The following is a 22,610-nucleotide window of genomic DNA, read 5'->3' as shown; positions in this document are numbered from 1 at the left end:
ATCCCGCCATGGTTTCCCCTCAGGGGTCCCGCCATGATTCCTCCTCACGGATCCCTCTCCGGTTTCCCCTCAGGGGTCCCGCCATGATTCCCCTTCATGAATCCCTCTCCGGTTCCCCTTCAGGGGTTCCTCTCCGGTTTCCCCTCATGAATCCCGATCCGGTTTCCCCTCAGGGGTCCCGCCATGATTCCCCCTCATGAATCCCTCTCCGGTTCCCCTTCAGGGGTTCCTCTCCGGTTTCCCCTCAGAGGTGCCGCCATTGGTCCCTCTCCGGTTTTCCCTCAGGGGTCCCGCCATGATCCCCCCTCAGGAATCCCTCTCTGGTTTCCCCTCAGGGGTCCCGCCATGATTCCCCCTCAGAAATCCCGATCCGGTTTCCCCTCAGGGGTCCCGCCATGATTCCCCCTCAGAAATCCCGATCCGGTTTCCCCTCAGGGGTCCCGCCATGATTCCTCCACAGGGATCCCTCTCCGGTTTCCCCTCAGGTGTCCCGCCATGATTCCCACTCAGAAATCCCGATCCGGTTTCCCCTCAGGGGTCCCGCGATGATTCCTCCTCAGGGATCCCTCTCCGGTTTCTCCTCAGGGGTCCCGCCATGATTCCCCCTCAGGGATCCCTCTCCGGTTTCCCCTCAGGGGTCCCGCCATGATTCCCCCTCAGAAATCCCGATCCGGTTTCCCCTCAGGGGTCCCGCGATGATTCCTCCTCAGGGATCCCTCTCCGGTTTCCCCTCAGGGGTCCCGCCATGATTCCCCCTCAGGGATCCCTCTCCGGTTTCCCCTCAGGGGTCCCGCCATGATTCCCCCTCAGAAATCCCGATCCGGTTTCCCCTCAGGGGTCCCGCCATGGTTTCCCCTCAGGGGTCTGCCTCTGCGATCCCACCGTGAGTCCCGCCATGGTTCCGCCTCAGGGCTCTTACACTGACGTCCCGCCATAGCTCCCGCTCCTCTTCCCCCCTCCCGTTCCCCGTCCCGGCTCTCCCGCCATGCTTTCCCCTCACGGTTCCCGCTCCGAGCCCGGCCGTGCCCCGGTCCCGCCCCCGCTGTTTCTCTCTCTATGGTGCGGCGAGGCCGCTCTGCCCCGCTCGGAGGCCGCGCTCGGGCCGGGCCGGGCTCGCCCCGGCGGCTGCGCGCGCAGCCCGCGCTCCTGGCGCCGCGCGCCCGTTCCGCCATCGCCGCGGGGTCCCGGCCCCGGGCCCAGCCGGGCCGGCAACAGCGAACGGCGCCGGTAACAAGCAACGGCCGAGTCGGGCCGCCAATCCCGGGCCCGAACGGCCCCGTCCCACCGGGCCGGCGAATGGAGAAGCCGGGCAGGATGGACTGTCCCGCGCTGCCTCCCGGTTGGAAGAAGGAAGAGGTGATCCGCAAGTCGGGCCTGAGCGCCGGGAAAAGCGATGTCTACTACTTCAGGTACGGGCCCGGTAGGGCTGCCGAGGTTTGGGGAGCTCCCGGTGGCGCGCTTGGGGAAGGACGGTGGGGTCGGTGCCGGCTGTCAGAGCTCGCTCGCTTCCGCCATGGCTCTGGCAGGGCTGTCCTGTCACGGAGCGATTCCGGTTCCCGGTGTGAGGGGGAGCTGTCATGGGAGGGGGAATTCCGGTTCACTTTCTGAGGGGAACCGGGCTCTTGTCACGGGGGGAGCTCGGAGTTTTATCCCGGGACGATTCCGGTTCCATGAGGGGAAACCGAGGCTCCCCTCACGGAGCGGTTCCGGTTCCATGAGGGAGAACCGGGCTCCCTACACGGGGCGGTTCCGGTTCCCGGTGTGAGGGGGAGCTGTCATGGGAGGGGGAATTCCGGTTCACTTTCTGAGGGGAACCGGGCTCTTGTCACGGGGGGAGCTCGGAGTTTTGCCCCGGGGCGATTCCGGTTCCATGAGGGCGAACCGGTTCCGGTTCCATGAGAGGGAACCGGACTCCCCTCAGGGGGCGGTTCCGGTTCCATGAGGGTGAACCGGGCTCCTGTCATGGGAGGAGCTCGGAGTTTTGTCCCGGGACGGTTCCGGTTCCATGAGGGGAAACCGAGGCTCCCCCTCACGGAGCGGTTCCGGTTCCATGAGGGCAAACCGGGCTCCCCTCACGGGGCGGTTTCGGTGCCATGAGGGGGAACCGGGCTCCCCTCACGGAGCGGTTCCGGTTCACTTTTTGAGGGAGAACCGGCTCCTCTCACGGGGCCCTTCCGGTTTCATGAGGCGGAACCGGGCTCCTGTCACGGGGGGAGCTCGGAGTTTTGTCCCGGGACGATTCCGGTTCCATGAGGGCGAACCGGTTCCGGTTCCATGAGGGGGAACCGGGCTCCTGTCACGGGAGGAGCTCGGAGTTTTATCCCGGGACGATTCCGGTTCCATGAGGGGGATCCGGTTCCGGTTCCATGAGGGGGAACCGGACTCCCCTCACGGGGCAGTTCCGATTCCATGAGGGAGAACCGGGCTCCTGTCACGGGGGGAGCTCGGAGTTTTATCCCGGGACGATTCCGGTTCCATGAGGGGGAACCGATTCCGGTTCCATGGGGGCGAAACGGTTCCGGTTCCATGAGGGGGAACCGGGCTCCCCTCACGGGGCGGTTCCGATTTCATGAGGGAGAACCGGGCTCCTGTCACGGGGGGAGCTCGGAGTTTTATCCCGGGACGATTCCGGTTCCATGAGGGGAAACCGAGGCTCCCCTCACGGAGCGGTTCCGGTTCCATGAGGGAGAACCGGGCTCCCTACACGGGGCGGTTCCGGTTCCCGGTGTGAGGGGGAGCTGTCATGGGAGGGGGAATTCCGGTTCACTTTCTGAGGGGAACCGGGCTCTTGTCACGGGGGGAGCTCGGAGTTTTGCCCCGGGGCGATTCCGGTTCCATGAGGGCGAACCGGTTCCGGTTCCATGAGAGGGAACCGGACTCCCCTCAGGGGGCGGTTCCGGTTCCATGAGGGTGAACCGGGCTCCTGTCATGGGAGGAGCTCGGAGTTTTGTCCCGGGACGGTTCCGGTTCCATGAGGGGAAACCGAGGCTCCCCCTCACGGAGCGGTTCCGGTTCCATGAGGGCAAACCGGGCTCCCCTCACGGGGCGGTTTCGGTGCCATGAGGGGGAACCGGGCTCCCCTCACGGAGCGGTTCCGGTTCACTTTTTGAGGGAGAACCGGCTCCTCTCACGGGGCCCTTCCGGTTTCATGAGGGGGAACCGGGCTCCTGTCACGGGGGGAGCTCGGAGTTTTGTCCCGGGACGATTCCGGTTCCATGAGGGCGAACCGGTTCCGGTTCCATGAGGGGGAACCGGGCTCCTGTCACGGGAGGAGCTCGGAGTTTTATCCCGGGACGATTCCGGTTCCATGAGGGGGATCCGGTTCCGGTTCCATGAGGGGGAACCGGACTCCCCTCACGGGGCAGTTCCGATTCCATGAGGGAGAACCGGGCTCCTGTCACGGGGGGAGCTCGGAGTTTTATCCCGGGACGATTCCGGTTCCATGAGGGGGAACCGATTCCGGTTCCATGGGGGCGAAACGGTTCCGGTTCCATGAGGGGGAACCGGGCTCCCCTCACGGGGCGGTTCCGATTTCATGAGGGAGAACCGGGCTCCTGTCACGGGGGGAGCTCGGAGTTTTATCCCGGGACGATTCCGGTTCCATGAGGGGAAACCGAGGCTCCCCTCACGGAGCGGTTCCGGTTCCATGAGGGGGAACCGGTTCCGGTTTCATGAGGGGAAACCGGGGCTCCCCTCACGGGGCGGTTCCGGTTCCATGAGGGGGAACCGGTTCCGGTTCCATGAGGGGGAACCGGGCTCCTGTCACGGGAGGAGCTCGGAGTTTTATCCCGGGACGGTTCCGGTTCCATGAGGGGGATCCGGTTCCGGTTCCATGAGGGGAAACCGGGGCTCCCCTCACGGGGCGGTTCCGGTTCCATGAGGGGGAACCGGGCTCCTGTCACGGGGGGAGCTCGGAGTTTTATCCCGGGACGATTCCGGTTCCCTGAGGGCGAACCGGTTCCGGTTCCATGAGGGGGAACCGGGGCTCCCCTCACGGGGCGGTTCCGGTTCCATGAGGGCGAACCGGTTCCGGTTCCATGAGGGGGAACCGGGGCTCCCCTCACGGGGCGGTTCCGGTTCCATGAGGGCGAACCGGGCTCTAAAAAAATCTCCAAAAAAATCCCCAAAATTCACCTAAAAATCCCCTAAAAATTCTCTCAACTTTTTCCAAAAATTCCCAAAAAATTCCCTAAAAAATCTCTAAAAGTTCTCCAAAAATTCCCAAAAAATCCCCAAAAATTCTCAAAAAAATTCCAGTAAATTCCCCAAAAATTCTCAGAAATTCACCAAAAAATTCTCTAAAAATCTCAAAAAATATCAAAAAAACCCTCAAAAATTTCAAAAAAACTCCAAAAAATCCCCTAAAAAATCTCAATACATTCCCCAAAAATTCTCAAAAATTCACCAAAAAATTATCTAAAAATTCACCAAAAATTTCTCAAAAAAATCTCCAAAAATCCCCAAAAATTCTCTAAAAAATCCTCAAAAATTCACCTCAAAATCCTCCAAAAATTCCCCTAAAACCCCTCAAAAATGCTCCCAAAAAACTCCAAAAATTTTCCCAAAATTTCCATTAAAAAATCTCCAAAAATTTTAAAAAACCCTCAAAAAATGCCAAAAAAATCGGATTTTTTCCCTCAAAAATCGCCGTAAAATCGCCATTTTTTCACCTAAAATCGCCATTTTTTCACCAAAATTCACCAAATTTTTTGCCGAATCTCTTCCTAATTAAGCTAATTAATGAAAGCAATTAATTTTTTAGCCCCAGCGGGAAGAAGTTCCGCAGCAAGCCGCAGCTGGCGCGCTACCTGGGCAACGCCGTCGACCTGAGCTCCTTCGATTGCAAAATTCCTCCCCAAAAATTCCGAAAAAATTCTGAAAAAATCCCTAAAAAATCCCCCAAAAATTCCGAAAAATTCTGAAAAATTCCTGAAAAAATCCCCCAAAAATTCCCAAAAAATTCTAAAAAAATTCTGAAAAAATCTCAAAAAATTCTGAAAGAATTCTCAAAAATTCCCTAAAAAACCCCCAAAAAATCTGAATAAATTCTGAAAAAATTCTGAAAAAATCTCAAAACATTCCGAAAAAATTCTCAAAAAAATCCCCAAAAAATCCCCAAAAAATTATGAAAAAATTCTCAAAAATTCCCTAAAAAATCCCCAAAAAATCTCAAAAAATTCTTAAAAAATTTTGAAAAAATCCCAAAAAATTCCAAAAAAATTCTGAAAATTTTCTCAAAAATTCCCTAAAAAATCCCCAAAAAATCTCAAAAAATTCTGAAAAATTCCCTAAAAAATTCCCAAAAAATCTCCAAAAATTCTCAAAAAATTCTCCAAAAATCCCCCAAAATTCCAAATAATTTCTGAAAGAATTCTCAGAAATTCCCTAAAAAATCCCCAAAAAATCTCAAAAAATTCGGAAAAAATTCTGAAAAATTCCCCCAAAAAATCCCAAAAAATTCTGAAAAAATTCCGAAAAAATTCTGAAAAAATTCTCAAAAATTCCCTAAAATATCCCCAAAAATTCTCCAAAAATTCTCCAAAAAATTCTGAAAAAATTCTCAAAAAATCCCCAAAAAATCTCTTAAAAATTCCCAAAAATTATGAAAAAATTCTGAAAAATTTCCAAAAAATTCCGAAAAAATCTAAAAAAATTCTGAAAAAACTCCAAAAAAATTCTGAAAAAATCCTCAAAAAACCCCCAAAAAATCTCTTAAAAATCCCCAAAAAATTATGAAAAAATTCTGAAAAAATTCTGAAAAACTTCCCCAAAAAATCTCAAAAACTCCGAAAAAATTCTGAAAAAATTCTCAAAAAAATCCTCCAAAATTCTCTAAAAACCCCCAAAAATTTCCATAAATTCCCAAAAAATTCTCAAAAAAAAAAATCCCAGAAATTTTCCCAACATTCCCATTCAAAAACCTCCAAAATTTTTTAAAAAAACCTCCAAAAATTCAACCAAAAAATCAGATTTATTCCCTCAAAAATCGCCGTAAAATCGCCATTTTTTCACCTAAAATCGCCATTTTTTCACCAAAATTCACCAAATTTTTTGCCGAATCTCTCCCTAATTAAGCTAATTAATGAAATTAATGAATTTTTTAGCCCCAGCGGGAAGAAGTTCCGCAGCAAGCCGCAGCTGGCGCGCTACCTGGGCAACGCCGTCGACCTGAGCTCCTTCGATTTCCGCACGGGGAAGATGATGCCCAGCAAGCTGCAGAAGAACAAACAGAAACTCCGCAACGACGCCCTCAACCCCAACAAAGTCAGCCAAAAAATTTTAATTTTTATGATTTTATTTATGCTTTTTTTTATTCACAAATATTCCAATTTTTTTCCCGATGTTTTTCCCTTTTGTTTCCAATTTTTTCCCCCAATTTTTCCCCATTTTATTCCGATTTTTTCCCCCATTTTATTCCAATTTTTTCCCCAATTTTCCCCCATTTTATTCCAATTTTCCCCCATTTTATTCCAATTTTTTCCCAATTTTTCTGCATTTTATTCCAATTTTTCCCCCATTTTATTCCAATTTTTCCCCACTTTTTTCCAATTTTATTCCCAATTTTTCTCCAGTTTTTGTCCAATTTTTTCCCAATTTTTCCCCATTTTATTCCAATATTTTTCCCCATTTTATTCCAATTTTTTCCCAATTTTTCCCCATTTTATTCAAATTTTTCCCCTTTTTTTCCCCAATTTTATTCCAATTTTTTCCCAATTTTTGCCCCATTTTTCCCCATTTTATTCCAATTTTTTCCCAATTTTTCTGCATTTTATTCCAATTTTTTCCCCAATTTTCCCCATTTTATTCCAATTTTTTTTCTCCAATTTTTTCCCCAATTTTTCCCCATTTTATTCCAATTTTTCCCAATTTTTTCTCAATTTTTTCCCATTTTATTCCAATTTTTTTCCCCATTTTATTCCCATTTTTTCCCAATTTTCCCCCATTTTATTCCAATTTTTTCCCCATTTTATTCCCATTTTTTCCCAATTTTCCCCCATTTTATTCCAAATTTTTTCCCCAATCTTTCCCCATTTTATTCCAATTTTTCCCAATTTTTGCCCCATTTTCCCCATTTTATTCCAATTTTTTCCCAATTTTTCTGCATTTTATTCCAATTTTTTCCCCAATTTTCCCCATTTTATTCCAATTTTTTTTCTCCAATTTTTTCCCCAATTTTTCCCCATTTTATTCCAATTTTTCCCAATTTTTTCTCAATTTTTTCCCATTTTATTCCAATTTTTTTCCATTTTTTCCCCAATTTTATTCCAATTTTTTCCCCATTTTCCCCATTTTTTCCCCATTTTTCCCCATTTTATTCCAATTTTTTCCCCAATTTTTCCCCAATTTTTCCCCATTTTATTCCAATATTTTTCCCCATTTTATTCCCATTTTTTCCCAATTTTCCCCCATTTTATTCCAAATTTTTTCCCCAATCTTTCCCCATTTTATTCCAATTTTTTCCCAATTTTTCTGCATTTTATTCCAATTTTTTCCCCAATTTTCCCCATTTTATTCCAATTTTTTCCCCAATTTTTCCCCATTTTTTCCCCAATTTTTCCCCATTTTATTCCAATTTTTTCCCCAATTTTATCCCCAATTTTCCCCCATTTTATTCCAATTTTTTCCCCAATTTTTCCCCATTTTATTCCAATTTTTTCCCCAATTTTTCCCCATTTTTTCCCCAATTTTTCCCCATTTTATTCCAATTTTTTCCCTTTTTTTTCCCAATTTTTCCCTACTTTATTCCCAATTTTCCCCCAATTTTTTCCCAATTTTTCCCCATTTTATTCCAATTTTTCCCCAATTTTTTTTCCATTTATTTCCCCATTTTATCCCCAAATTTTTCTCCATTTTATTCCAATTTTTCCCCAATTTTTTTTTCCATTTATTTCCCCAATTTTTTCCCAATTTTCTCGATTTTTTCCCAATTTTTCCCCATTTTATTCCAATATTTTTCCCATTTTATTCCCATTTTATTCCAATTTTTCCCCAATTTTTCCCCATTTTATACCAATTTTATTCCCAATATTTTCCCATTTTATTCCAATTTTTTTCCCAATTTTTTCCCAATTTTTTTCCCATTTTATTCCCAATTTTTGTCCATTTTTTCCCCAATTTTTCCCAATTTTTTCCCAATTTTTTCCCCATTTTATTCCAATTTTTTCCCAATTTTTTCCCATTTTATTCCCAATTTTTTCCAATTTTTCCCCATTTTATTCCAATTTTATACCAATTTTTTCCCCTTTTTTATTCCAATATTTTTCCCATTTTATTCCCATTTTTCCCATTTTATTCCCATTTTCTTCCAATTTTTTCCAATTTTTTCCCCAATTTTTCCCCATTTTATTCTGATTTTTCCCCCATTTTTTCCCCAATTTTTGTGATTTTTTCTTCATTTTTTCCCCATTTTTCGTCCGATTTTCTTCATTTTTTTTTTCATTTTTTCCTCTTCCCTTCCCCTCCACTAATTAACTAATGAATTAACGAATTTTTAATTAATTTTAGGGCAAACCAGACCTAAACACCACCCTGCCCATCCGCCAAACCGCCTCCATTTGCCCCAATTTTTCCCCAATTTTTCCCCATTTTATTCCCAATTTTTCCCCCATTTTATTCCAATTTTTTTTCCCAATTTTTTCTCAATTTTTCCCCATTTTATTCCCAATTTTTCCCCTTTTTTTCCCCAATTTTATTCCAATTTTTTTCCCAATTTTTCCCCCATTTTATTCCAATTTTTTCCCCTTTTTTTCCCCAATTTTATTCCACTTTTTTTCCCAATTTTTCCCCCATTTTATTCCAATTTTTTTTCAATTTTTCCCAATTTTTTCCCAATTTTTCCCCATTTTATTCAAATTTTTCCCCTTTTTTTCCCCAATTTTATTCCACTTTTATTCCCAATATTTTCCCATTTTATTCCAATTTTTTTCCCAATTTTTTCCCAATTTTTTCCCCATTTTATTCCATTTTTTCCCCAATTTTTCCCCAATTCTTCCCCATTTTATTCCAATATTTTTCCCCATTTTATTCCAATTTTTCCCCATTTTTTCCCCAATTTTATTCCAATTTTTTCCCAATTTTTCCCCATTTTATTCCAATTTTTTTTCAATTTTTCCCAATTTTTTTCCCAATTTTTCCCCAATTTTATTCCAAATTTTTTCCATTTTTTCCCCAATTTTATTCCAATTTTTTCCCAATTTTTCCCCATTTTATTCCATTTTTTTTTTCAATTTTTCCCAATTTTTTTCCCAATTTTTTCCCCATTTTATTCCAATTTTTTCCCTATTTTTTCCCATTTTTTCCCATTTTTTTCCAATTTTTCCCCATTTTATTCCAATTTTATACCAATTTTTTCCCCTTTTTTATTCCAATATTTTTCCCATTTTATTCCCATTTTTCCCCATTTTATTCCCAATTTTTCCCCATTTTATTCCAATTTTTTCCCCAATTTTTCCCCTTTTTTTTTCCAATTTTTTCCCCATTTTATTCCAAATTTTTCTCCATTTTATTCCCATTTAATTCCAATTTTTTCCCCATTTTATTCCCAAATTTTTCCCATTTTATTCCCATTTTCTTCCAATTTTATTCCAATTTTTCCCCCAATTTTTGTCGTTTTTTCCTCATTTTTTCGCCGTTTTTCGTCCGATTTTCTTCATTTTTTTTTTCTTTTTTTCCTCTTCCCTTCCCCTCCATTAATTAACCCATTTCTTAATTAAAAATTAATTAATTTCAGGGCAAACCCGACCTAAACACCACCCTGCCCATCCGCCAAACCGCCTCCATTTTCAAGCAGCCGGTGACGAAGGTGACGAATCACCCGGGCAACAAAGTCAGGAGCGACCCTCAAAGAACGAGTGATCAGCCCAAACAGGTTAATTAACGAGGGGAATTAACGAGGTTGTTAATTAGGGGAGGGCTGGGGGAAAAAAAGAAAAAAAAAATGAAGAAAATCGGGTGAAAAATGAGGAAAATATGACAAAAAGAGGGGGAAAAATGGGGGAAAAATCAGAATAAAATGGGGAAAAATTGGGGAAAAAATGGGGAAAAATTGGGAAAAATTGGGAAAAAATTGGGGAAAAATTGGGAATAAAATGGGGAAAAATTGGGAAAAAATTGGGAAAAAATTGGGGAAAAATTGGGAAAAAATTGGAATAAAATGGGGAAAAAATGAGAAAAAAATTGGGTAAAAATGGGGAAAAAATGGGAAAAAAATTGGAATAAAATGGGGAAAAAAAGGGAGAAAAAATGGGAAAAAAATTGGAAAAAAATGGGGAAAAATTGGGAAAAAATGAGAAAAAAATGGGGAAAAATTGGGAAAAAAATTGGAATAAAATGGGGGAAAAACTGAAATAAAATTGGATAAAAATGGGAAAAAAATTGGAATAAAATGGGAATAAAATGGGAATAAAATGGGAAAAAATGGGGGAAAATTGGGAAAAAAATGGAGAAAAAATTGGGAATAAATGGGAAAATTTGGGGGAAAAATTGGGAAAAAATTGGAATAAAATGGGGAAAAATTGGGAAAAAAATTGGAATAAAATGGGGAAAAATTTGGAATAAAATGGGGAAAAATTGGGGAAAAAATGGAGAAAATTGGGAAAAAATTGGCCAAAAATTGGAATAAAATGGGGAAAAAATGGGGAAAAAATGAGAAAAAATTGGAAAAAAATGGGAATAAAATTTGGGGAAAAATTGGAATAAAATGGGGAAAAAATGGGGAAAATTTGGGGAAAAATTGGGGAAAAAATGGGAAAAAAATGGGGAAAAATTGGAATAAAATGGGAGTAAAATGGGAAAAAAATTGGATTAAAATGGGGAAAAATTGGGGAAAAAATTGGAATAAAATGGGGGAAAATTGGGATAAAATTGGAAAAAAAATTGGAAAAAAATGGGGGAAAAATGGGGAAAAATTGGGAATAAAATGGGGAAAAAATGGAAAAAAAATTGGAATAAAATGGGGAAAAAATTGGCAAAAAAATGGAGAAAATTAGGGAAAAATTGGGGATAAAATGGGGAAAAAAATTGGAATAAAATGGGGAAAAATTGGGAAAATTTGGGGAAATTTTGGGGAAAAAATGAGAAAAAAATGGGGGAAAATTTGGGGAAAAAATGGGGAAAAATTGCAGAAAAATTGGGAAAAATTTGGAATAAAATGGGGCAAAAATTGGCGAAAAAATGAGAATAAAATGGGGGAAAAATTGAGAAAAAATTGGGAAAAAATTGGAATTTTTTGCGTGAAAAATTGGAATTTTTTGAGTGAAAAATTGGAATTTTTTCAGTGAAAAATTGGAATTTTTTGAGTGAAAATTTTGAAATTTTTGAGTGAAAATTTTGAAATTTTTGAGTGAAAATTTTGAAATTTTTTGTGATGGAAATTTGGATTTTTTTTAATGGAAATTTTGAGTTTTTGATGAAAATTTGGAATTTTTTTGCAGCTTTTTTGGGAGAAGAGGCTGCAGGGCCTGAGCGCGTCGGACGTGAGCGAGCAAAGCATCAAATGCATGGAGCTGCCCAAGGGACTGCAGGGTAAAAATGGGAAATAAATTAAATTTTAATTGAATTAAAATTGGAATAAAATGGGGAAAAAATTGGGAAAAAATTGGGGAAAAATTGGGGAAAAATTGGGGATAAAATGGGGAAAAATTGGGAATAAAATGGGGAAAAAATCAAAATAAAATGGGGAAAAAATTGGAATAAAATGGGGAAAAAATTGGAATAAAATTGGGAAAAATTGGGAAAAAATTGGGAATAAAATGGGGAAAAATTGGGAAAAAATGGGAATAAAATGGGGAAAAATGGGAATAAAATGAGGAAAAAATGAGCAAAGCATCAAATGCATGGAGCTGCCCAAGGGACTGCAGGGTAAAAATGGGAAATAAATTAAATTTTAATTGAATTAAAATTGGAATAAAATGGGGAAAAAATTGGGGAAAAATTGGGAATAAAATGGGGGAAAATTGGGGAAAAAATGGGAATAAAATGGGGAAAAAATCAAAATAAAATGGGGAAAAAATTGGAATAAAATGGGGAAAAAATTGGAGAAAAATTGGGGAAAAATTTGGAATAAAATGGGGAAAAATGGGAATAAAATGGGGAAAAATTGGGAATAAAATGGGGAAAAAATGGGGGAAAAATTGGAAAAAAATGGGGAAAAATTGAGAAAAAATTGGAAATAAAATGGGGAAAAATTGGGAAAAAATTGGAATAAAATGGGGAAAAAATTGGAATAAAAATTGGGGAAAAATTGGGAATAAAATGGGGGAAAATTGGGGATAAAATGGGAATAAAATGGGGAAAAAATGGGAATAAAATGGGAAAAAATTGGAAAAAAATTGGGAAAAATTGGAAATAAAATGGGGAAAAATTGGGGAAAAATTGGAATAAAATGGGGAAAAAATCAAAATAAAATGGGGAAAAAATTGGAATAAAATGGGGAAAAAATCAAAATAAAATGGGGAAAAATGGGGGAAAAATTGGAAAAAAATGGGAATACAATGGGGGAAAATTGGAAAAAAAATGGGGAAAAATTGGGAATAAAATGGGGAAAAAATCAAAATAAAATGGGGAAAAAATGGGGAAAAAATGGGAAAAAATTGGAGAAAAATTGGGGAAAAATTTGGAATAAAATGGGGAAAAAATCAAAATAAAATGGGGAAAAAATTGGAATAAAATGGGGAAAAATTGGGGAAAAATTGGGAAAAAATTGGGGAAAATTGGGGAAAAAATTGGAAATAAAATGGGGAAAAATTGGAAAAAAATTGGGGAAAAATTGGGAAAAAATGGGAATAAAATTGGGAAAAAATTGGGAGAAAATTGGGGAAAAATTGGGAAAATATTGGGGAAAAATTGGGAATAAAATGGGGAAAAAATGGGAATAAAATGGGGAAAAATTGGGAAAAAATTGGAATAAAATGGGGAAAAATGGGAATAAAATGGGGAAAAATTGGGAATAAAATGGGGAAAAAATGGGGGAAAAATTGGAAAAAAATGGGGAAAAATTGGGAAAAAATTGGAAATAAAATGGGGAAAAATTGGGAAAAAATTGGAATAAAATGGGGAAAAAATTGGAATAAAAATTGGGGAAAAATTGGGAATAAAATGAGGAAAAAACGAGCAAAGCATCAAATGCATGGAGCTGCCCAAGGGACTGCAGGGTAAAAATGGGAAATAAATTAAATTTTAATTGAATTAAAATTGGAATAAAATGGGGAAAAAATTGGGGAAAATTGGGGAAAAATTGGGAATAAAATGGGGGAAAATTGGGGAAAAAATGGGAATAAAATGGGGAAAAAATCAAAATAAAATGGGGAAAAATTGGAATAAAATGGGGAAAAAATTGGAATAAAATTGGGAAAAAATTGGAATAAAATTGGGAAAAATTGGGAAAAAGTTGGGAATAAAATGAGGAAAAATTGGGAAAAAATTGGGAATAAAATGGGGAAAAATTGGGAAAAAATTGGGAATAAAATGGGGAAAAATGGGAATAAAATGAGGAAAAAATGAGCAAAGCATCAAATGCATGGAGCTGCCCAAGGGACTGCAGGGTAAAAATGGGAAATAAATTAAATTTTAATTGAATTAAAATTGGAATAAAATGGGGAAAAAATTGGGGAAAAATTGGGGATAAAATGGGGGAAAATTGGGGAAAAAATGGGAATAAAATGGGGAAAAAATCAAAATAAAATGGGGAAAAATTGGAATAAAATGGGGAAAAATTGGGGAAAAATTGGGAAAAATTGGGAAAAAATTGGGAATAAAATGGGGAAAAATTGGGAAAAAATGGGAATAAAATGGGGAAAAATTGGGGAAAAATTGGGAAAAAATGGGAATAAAATGGGGAAAAAATCAAAATCAAATGGGGAAAAATTGGGGGAAAATTGGAGAAAATTGGGGAAAAATTGGGGAAAAATTGGGAAAAAATTGGGGAAAAATTGGAAATAAAATGGGGAAAAATTGGAATAAAATTGGGGGAAAATTGGGGAAAAAATGGGAATAAAATGGGGAAAAAATGAGAATAAAATGGGGAAAAATTGGGGAAAAATTGGGAATAAAATGGGGAAAAATGGGGAAAAAATTGGAATAAAATGGGGAAAAGTGGGGGGAAAATTGGGGGAAAATTGGAATAAAATGGGGAAAAAATGGGGAAAAATTGGAAAAAAATTGGGAAAAATTGGGAAAAAATTGGAAATAAAATGGGGAAAAATTGGGAAAAAATTGGGGAAAAAATCAAAATAAAATGGGAAAAAATTGGAATAAAATGGGGAAAAAATCAAAATAAAATGGGGAAAAAATCAAAATAAAATGGGGAAAAAATGGGGGAAAAATTGGAAAAAAATTGGGAAAAATTGGGGAAAAATTTGGAATAAAATGGGGAAAAATGGGAATAAAATGGGGAAAAATTGGAATGAAATGGGGAAAAATTGGGGAAAAATTGGGAAAAATTGGGAAAAATTGGGGAAAAATTGGGAATAAAATGGGGAAAAATTGGAATAAAATTGGAGAAAATTGGGGAAAAATTGGGGGAAAATTGGAGAAAATTGGGGAAAAATTGGGGAAAAAATGGGAATAAAATGGGGAAAAATTGGGGAAAAATTGGAAATAAAATGGGGAAAAATTGGGGGAAAATTTGGAATAAAATGGGGAAAAAATCAAAATCAAATGGGGAAAAATGGGGGAAAAATTGGAAAAAAATGGGAATAAAATGGGGGAAAATTGGAAAAAAATGGGGAAAAATTGGGAATAAAATGGGGAAAAAATCAAAATAAAATGGGAAAAAATGGGAATAAAATGGGGAAAAAATCAAAATAAAATGGGGAAAAAATGGGGGAAAAATGGGAAAAAAAATTGGGAAAAATTGGGGAAAAAATTTGGAATAAAATGGGGAAAAAATGGGGAAAAAATTGGAAATAAAATTGGGAAAATTTGGGAAAAAATTGGAAATAAAGTGGGGAAAAATTGGGAAAAAATTGGGGAAAAAATCAAAATAAAATGGGAAAAAATTGGAATAAAATGGGGAAAAAATCAAAATAAAATGGGGAAAAAATGGGGGAAAAATGGGAAAAAAATTGGGAAAAATTGGGGAAAAAATTGGGAATAAAATGGGGAAAAAATGGGGAAAAAATTGGAATAAAATGGGGAAAAAATTGGGAATAAAATGGGGAAAAATTGGGGAAAAAATTGGAAATAAAATTGGGAAAAATTGGGAAAAAATTGGAAATAAAATGGGGAAAAATTGGGAAAAAATTGGGGAAAAAATGGGAATAAAATGGGGAAAAATTGGGGGAAAATTTGGAATGAAATGGGGGAAAGATTGGGGCAACCAAGCGAATTTTGAGCCGAAAAAATTCCATTTTTTGGGGGGAAAAAAAGCCAATTTTGAGGCGAAAAAATTGAATTTTTTGGGGGAAAAAAAGGGATATTTCGGCCAAACAAAATGGGATTTTTTCGGGGTAAAAAATGGCAATTTTGTTGAAAAATTTTGTATTTTTTCAGGGGGAAAAATGTGAATTTTGAGGGGAAAAAATTGAATTTTTGGGGGGAAAAAAATGCGAATTTTGAGGCGAAAAAAAATGAATTTTGGGGGGGAAAAAAAGCGAATTTTGCGGCGAAAAAATTAAATTTTGCGGCGAAAAAATTAAATATTTTGAGGGAAAAAATGCGAATTTTGAGGCCAAAAAATTGAATTTTGGGGGGGAAAAAAATGCGAATTGTGAAGCGAAAAAATTGAATTTTTGGGGGGAAAAAAAGGGATATTTCGGCCAAACGGCATCGGATTTTTTCGGGGTAAAAAATGGCAATTTTGGTGAAAAGTTTTGTATTTTTTCAGGGGGAAAAATGCGAATTTTGAGGCGAAAAAAATTGAATTTTTGGGGGGGGGAAAAATGCGAATTTTGAGGCGAAAAAAATTGAATTTTTGGGGGGGAAAAAAAGCGAATTTTGCGGCGAAAAAATTAAATATTTTGAGGGAAAAAATGCGAATTTTGAGGCCAAAAAATTGAATTTTTTGGGGGGAAAAAAAGGGATATTTCGGCCAAACGGCATCGGATTTTTTCAGGGTAAAAAATGGCAATTTTGGTGAAAAGTTTTGTATTTTTTCAGGGGGAAAAATGCGAATTTTGAGGCGAAAAAAATTGAATTTTTGGGGGGAAAAAAATGCGAATTTTGAGGCGAAAAAAATTGAATTTTTGGGGGGGAAAAAAAGCGAATTTTGCGGCGAAAAAATTAAATATTTTGAGGGAAAAAATGCGAATTTTGAGGCCAAAAAATTGAATTTTGGGGGGGAAAAAATGCGAATTGTGAAGCGAAAAAATTGAATTTTTTGGGGGAAAAAAAGGGATATTTCGGCCAAACAAAATGGGATTTTTTCGGGGTAAAAAATGGCAATTTTGGTGAAAAGTTTTGTATTTTTTCAGGGGGAAAAATGCGAATTTTGAGGCGAAAAAAATTGAATTTTTGGGGGGGAAAAAAATGCGAATTTTGAGGCGAAAAAAATTGAATTTTTGGGGGGAAAAAAATGTGAATTTTGCGGCGAAAAAATTAAATATTTTGAGGGAAAAAATGCGAATTTTGAGGCCAAAAAATTGAATTTTTGGGGGGAAAAAATCGAATTTTTTGGGGGAAAAAAAGGGATATTTCGGCCAAACGGCATCGGATTTTTTCGGGGTAAAAAATGGCGAATTTGGTGAAAAATTTGGGATTTTTTGGTGCAGGAGTTGGGCCAGGAGCCAGCACGGAATCTCTGTTATCGGCCGTGGCCAGCGCCCTCCACACCAGCTCGGCTCCCATCACCGGCCAGAACTCGGCGGCCGTGGAGAAAAACCCGGGGATTTGGCTGAACACGGCGCAGCCCCTGTGCAGGGCATTCGTGGTCACTGATGAGGACATCAGGTGGGTGGAAAATTGAATTTTTTTCATAAAAAAATCCCTAAAAAGTTTCCTGAAAAATCGCCAAAAAAATCCCCAAAAAAATCCCCATAAAAAACCCTAAAAAATCCCAAAAAATCCCCCCAAAAATCCTCCAAAAACTCGAAAAAATTCCTATAAAATCCCCCCAAAACCCCCCCCAGAAATCCGCAAAAAATTCTGGAAAAATCCCTAAAAAATCCCCAAAAAAATCCCCAAAAATTCTCAAAAAATCCCAAACAAGTCCCCAAAAAATCCCCCAAATTTTCCCCCAGAAATCCCAAAAAAATTCCTAAAAAAATTCCAAAAAAATTCTTAAAAAACTCCCCAAAAATTTGGAAAAAATTCCTAAAAAATTCCCCAAAAAATCCCCCCAAAAATTCCCAAAAAATCCCTTAAAAATCCCCCCCAAAATTCCCAAAAAATCCCCAAAAAATTCCCCAAAAAATCCCTAAGAATCCTAAAAAATTCCCTAAAAAATCCCTAAAGAAACCTTAAAAAAAATCCCCCCAAAAAATTCCCAAAAAATTCGGAAAAATTCCTAAAAAAATCCCCCAAAAATGCCAAAAAAATTCCTTAAAAAATTCCCAGAAAATCCCAAAAAATTCCCCAAAAAATCCCCCAAAAAATTCTCAAAAAATCCCCCAGAAATTTGAAAAAAATTCCTAAAAAAATCCCAAAAAATCCCTAAAAAATTCCTAAAAAATCCCCAAAAAAATCCCCAAAAAATTCCTAAAAAATCCCAAAAAATTCCCAAAAAATTCCCAAAAAATTCCTAAAAAATCCCAAAAAAATTCCTAAAAAATTCCCCAAAAGATTCGGAAAAAATCCCCAAAAAATCCCCCCAAAAAATTCTCAAAAAATTCGGAAAAAATTCCTAAAAAATCCCCCCAAAATGCCAAAAAATTAAAAAAAAAATCGGAAAAAATTCCAAAAAAATCCCTAAAAAATCATTAAAAAATCCTGAAAAATTCCCTAAAAAATCCCCAAAAAATTCCTAAAAAATCCCTAAAAAATTCCTAAAAACTCCCCCCAAAACCCCCTAAAAAATTCCCCAAAAATCCCCAAAAATTCCAAAAAAATCCCCAAAAAATTCCCAAAAAATCCCAAAAAAATCCCTAAAAAATCCTTAAAAAAATCTTCCAAAATTCCCTAAAAACCTCAAAAAATCCTCTCAAAAAATCCCCAAAAATCCCCCCAAAATAGCAAAAACATCCCCAAAAATTCTCAAAAAAAATCCCTAAAAATTCCAAAAAAATTCCAAAAAAATCCCCAAAAATTCCCCCAAAAATCCCTAAAAAATTCCCAAAAAATCCCGCAAAAAATTCCTAAAAAAAACCCCAAAAAATCCCCCAAAAACATCCTAAAAATTCCCCAGAAGTTTTGGCGGGAAATTTTTGGAATTTTGGTGGGAATTTTGGCAGGAAATCATTCAAGTTTTGCTGGGAATTTTGGCAGGAAATCATTCAAGTTTTCGCGTGGGAATTTTCTCAGGAATTCATTCAAGTTTTGGTGGGAATTTTTTTAGGAATTCATTCAAGTTTTTGTGGGAATTTTGTCAGGAAATCATTCAAGTTTTTGTGGGAATTTTGGCAGGAAATCATTCAAGTTTTTGTGGGAATTTTCTTAGGAATTAATTCAATTTTTTGCGTGGGAATTTTGGTAGGAAATAATTCAAGTTTTTGCGTGGGAATTTTGCAGGAAATCATTCAAGTTTTGGTGGGAATTTTTTTAGGAATTCATTCAAGTTTTTGTGGGAATTTGGCAGGAAATCATTCAAGTTTTTGTGGGAATTTTCTTAGGAATTCATTCAAGTTTTTGTGGGAATTTTGGCAGGAAATCATTCAAGTTTTTGTGGGAATTTTCTTAGGAATTCATTCAAGTTTTTGTGGGAATTTTGGCAGGAAATCATTCAAGTTTTGGTGGGAATTTTCTTAGGAATTCATTCAAGTTTTTGTGTGAATTTGGCAGGAAATCATTCAAGTTTTGGTGGGAATTTTGGCAGGAAATCATACAAGTTTTTGCGAGAATTTTGGCCGGAAATAATTCAAGTTTTTGCAGGAATTTTGGTAGGCAATCATTCAAGTTTCTGTGGGAATTTTGTCAGGAATTCATTCAAGTTTTTGCGTGGGAATTTTGGTAGGAAATCATTCAAGTTTTGGTGGGAATTTTGCAGGAATTCATTCAAGTTTTTGTGGGAATTTGGCAGGAAATCATTCAAGTTTTGGTGGGAATTTTCTTAGGAATTCATTCAAGTTTTTGTGGGAATTTTGGCAGGAAATCATTCAAGTTTTTGTGGGAATTTTCTTAGGAATTAATTCAATTTTTTGCGTGGGAATTTTGGTAGGAAATAATTCAAGTTTTTGCGTGGGAATTTTGCAGGAAATCATTCAAGTTTTTGTGGGAATTTTGTCAGGAATTCATTCAAGTTTTGGTGGGAATTTTGCAGGAATTCATTCAAGTTTTTGCGTGGGAATTTTGCCAGGAAATCATTCAAGTTTTTTTGTGGGAATTTTCTCAGGAATTCATTCAAGTTTTTGCGTGGGAATTTTGGCAGGGAATCATTCAAGTTAAAAGCATGAAATTTTTGGGGGGAAAAATTTGAATTTTTCTGGGAAAAAATGGAATTTTTTGAAGGGAAAAAATTGAATTTTTGGGGAAAAAACATCGAATTTTATGGGGAAAAAAATCGAATTTTTCGGCAAGAGAAATTGAATTTTTTGGCGGAAAAAATGGAATTTTTTCAGCCCAAAAAAGAGATTTTATCATGCAATAAAAAGTGAATTTTTTGAGCTAAATTTTATTTTTTTTTAATAAAAATGAAATTAATTTTAGGAAACAAGAAGAAAGGGTGCAGGTGGTGAGGAAGAAGTTGGAGGAGGAAAAATTGAATTTTTCCAGACAAAAATTTGGACTAAAAATTTGAAATTTTGGGGGAAAAATTTTGAATTTTTTGAAAAAAAAAAAATTTGATTTTTTAGGGAGAAAATTGGAATTTTTTAGGGAAAAAAATTGGAATTTTGGGGGAAAAAATATCGAATTTTTTGGGGGAAAAAATTGGAATTTTTTGGGGTAAAAATATCAAAATTTTGGGGGTAAAAATTGGAATTTTTGGGGGAAAAAAATTTGAATTTTTTGGGGAAAAAATATGGAATTTTTGGAGGAAAAAAGTGGAATTTTTGAAGGAAAAAAATCAGAATTTTGGGGTTAAAAATATCAAATTTTATGGGGAAAAAATTTGAATTTTTTAGGGAAAAAATTGGAATTTTGGGGGGAAAAAATTTGGATTTTTCTGGGAAAAAACTGGAATTTTTCTGGGCAAAAATATCGAATTTTTGGGGGGGGAAATTGGATTTTTTTAGGGTAAAAATATCGAATTTTTCTAGGAAAAAATTGGAATTTTTCTGGGGAAAAATATTTGGATTTATTGGGGGAAAATTGGAATTTTTGGAAGGAAAAAAATTTGAATTTATTGGGAAAAAATTTGAATTTTTTGGGGTAAAAGTATCGAATTTTTGGGAGAAAAAATTTCAATTTTTTTGGGAAAAAAATTCAGTTTTTTTAAGGAAAAAATTTGAATTTATTAGGAAAAAATTTGTATTTTTGGAGGGAAAAAATTCGAATTTCTGTGGGGAAAAATTTGAATTTTCTGGCGTAGAAATATCGAAATTTTGGGGAAAAAATTTGAATTCTGGGGCAAAAAAATTGAATTTTTTTGGAAAAAAATTTAGATTTTTCGGGAAAAAAATCGAATTTTTTGCAGGAAAAAAAAAAGATTTTTTTGTGGAATAAAAAGGGAATTTTTGGAGATAAAAAATTTATTTTTTTTACAAAAATGAAATTATTTTTAGGAAACAAGAAGAAAGAGTTCAAGCGGTGAGGAAGAAGTTGGAGGAGGCGCTTTTGGCCGATGTTTTGTCCAGGAATTGTGAAAATCAAGAGAAAAATGAGGCGGAAAATGGAAATGAGAGTTAAAAATGGGTGAGGGAAAATTGGGGAAAAATTGGGGAAAAATTGGAAAAAAATTGGGGAAAAAATGGGGAAAAAATGGGGAAAAAATGGGGAAAAAATTGGAATAAAATGGGGAAAAAATGGACAAAAATTGGGGAAAAAATGGGGAAAAAATTGGAATAAAATGGGGAAAAAAATGGAGAAAAATTGGGGAAAAAATGGGAATAAAATGGGGAAAAAATTGGGGAAAAAATTGGGGAAAAATTGGAATTAAATGGGGGAAAATGAGAGAGAAAATTGGAATAAAATGGGGAAAAATTTGGAATAAAATGGGGAAAAATTGGGAAAAATTTGGAGAAAAATGGGAAAAAAAATGGAATTAAATGGGGAAAAAATGGGAATAAAATGGGGAAAAATTGGGATAAAATGGGGAAAAATTGGGGAAAAATTGGAAAAAAAATTGGAATAAAATGGGGAAAAATTGGAATAAAATTGGAAAAAAATGGGGAAAAAATTGGAAAAAAAATTGGGGAAAAATTGGAAAAAAATTTGAAAAAAATGGGAATAAAATGGGGAAATAATGGGGGAAAAATTGGAATAAAATGGAGAAAAATTCAAGAAAAATGGGAATAAAATGGGGAAAAAATGGGGAAAAATTGGAAAAAAAAGGGGGAATAATTGGAATAAAATTGGAAAAAAATGGAGAAAAATTTGGGAAAAAATGTGGGAAAAAATTGGAAAAAAATTGGAATAAATTGGGGAAAATTGGGGAAAAAATGGGGAAAAAATTGGAATAAAATTGGAATAAAAATTGGAAATAATTGGGAATAAAATGGCGAAAAATTGGGAAAAAAAATAGAAATAAAATGGGAAAAAATAGCAAAAAATCGGGTTAAAAATAGAAATAAATTTGGGGTTTTTTTTTTGATTTTGTAATAAAAATAATTCAAATTTTTAATTTTATTTCTCATTTTTAGGCACTTGGATACCAAGGAGGAAAACCCGGAAAAATCCCGAATTTTTGAGGCACTTTGGACCCTTTGGAATTAAAATTTCCAAAGGTTTTGAAAATTTGCATAAAAATTTGCATAAAATTTGCATAATGTTTGCATAACATTTGCATACCTGCAAAAATTTGCATAAAATTTGCATAAATGCCTTTTTTGAATAGTAAAAAAATCGAATTTATTTCTTATTTTTTGGGATGTAAATAATTTTAAAATTATGAAAAGTTCCCAATTAAAAGAAAAATTTAAATTTATTTTAATTTTTTAATTTTTATTTTTATTTTTGAGGGTTCCACGTTAAGAAAAAATTAAAAAATTTTGGGTTTTTTTTGAATTTTTTGGGAATTTTTTGGGGGTTTTTAAGGGGAAGTTGGAGGTGGAGAAATGGAATTGTGTAAATAAAAAATTAATTTTGAGAAGGTGGAAAAATTTGAATTTTTTGGGGAAAAAAGGGGATTTGGGGAGGAAAAAATTGGGAATTTTTGGGGAAAAAAAATTGGAAAAAATGTGGGGGAAAATTGGAAAAATTGGGGAAAAAATTTGAATTTTGGGGGGGAAAAATGGGAATTTTGAGGAAAAAAATTGGAAAAAATTTGGAGGAAAAATTGAATTTTTTGGGGGAAAAATGGGAATTTTTGGGGAGGAAAAAATTGGGAATTTTTGGGAAAAAAATTGGAAAAAAATTGGGAAAAAATTGGGAAAAAATTTGAATTTTGGGAGGAAAAAATGGGAAATTTGGGGAGGAAAAAATTG

General features: G+C 37.2%; 1 protein-coding gene across 1 annotated transcript; it reads left to right on the top strand.

Moving 5' to 3' along the window:
• Window positions 1–1,127: 1,127 nt before the first annotated feature.
• On the top strand, window positions 1,128–22,288 carry MBD2 (methyl-CpG binding domain protein 2). Its single transcript, XM_058823672.1, has 7 exons — window positions 1,128–1,409; window positions 6,105–6,264; window positions 9,731–9,868; window positions 11,433–11,523; window positions 16,707–16,884; window positions 20,751–20,880; window positions 21,828–22,288. The coding sequence occupies exons 1-6, from the start codon at window positions 1,297–1,299 to the stop codon at window positions 20,872–20,874; spliced, it is 804 nt and encodes a 267-aa protein (XP_058679655.1). The 5' UTR covers window positions 1,128–1,296; the 3' UTR covers window positions 20,875–20,880; window positions 21,828–22,288.
• Window positions 22,289–22,610: the final 322 nt, after the last annotated feature.

This window comes from Ammospiza caudacuta, chromosome Z (genome assembly GCF_027887145.1).
Source record: "Ammospiza caudacuta isolate bAmmCau1 chromosome Z, bAmmCau1.pri, whole genome shotgun sequence".
In the NCBI taxonomy this organism is placed as follows: domain Eukaryota; kingdom Metazoa; phylum Chordata; class Aves; order Passeriformes; family Passerellidae; genus Ammospiza; species Ammospiza caudacuta.
Note: the sequence above shows the minus strand (reverse complement) of the source record. Positions and strands in the feature narration are given on the sequence as shown.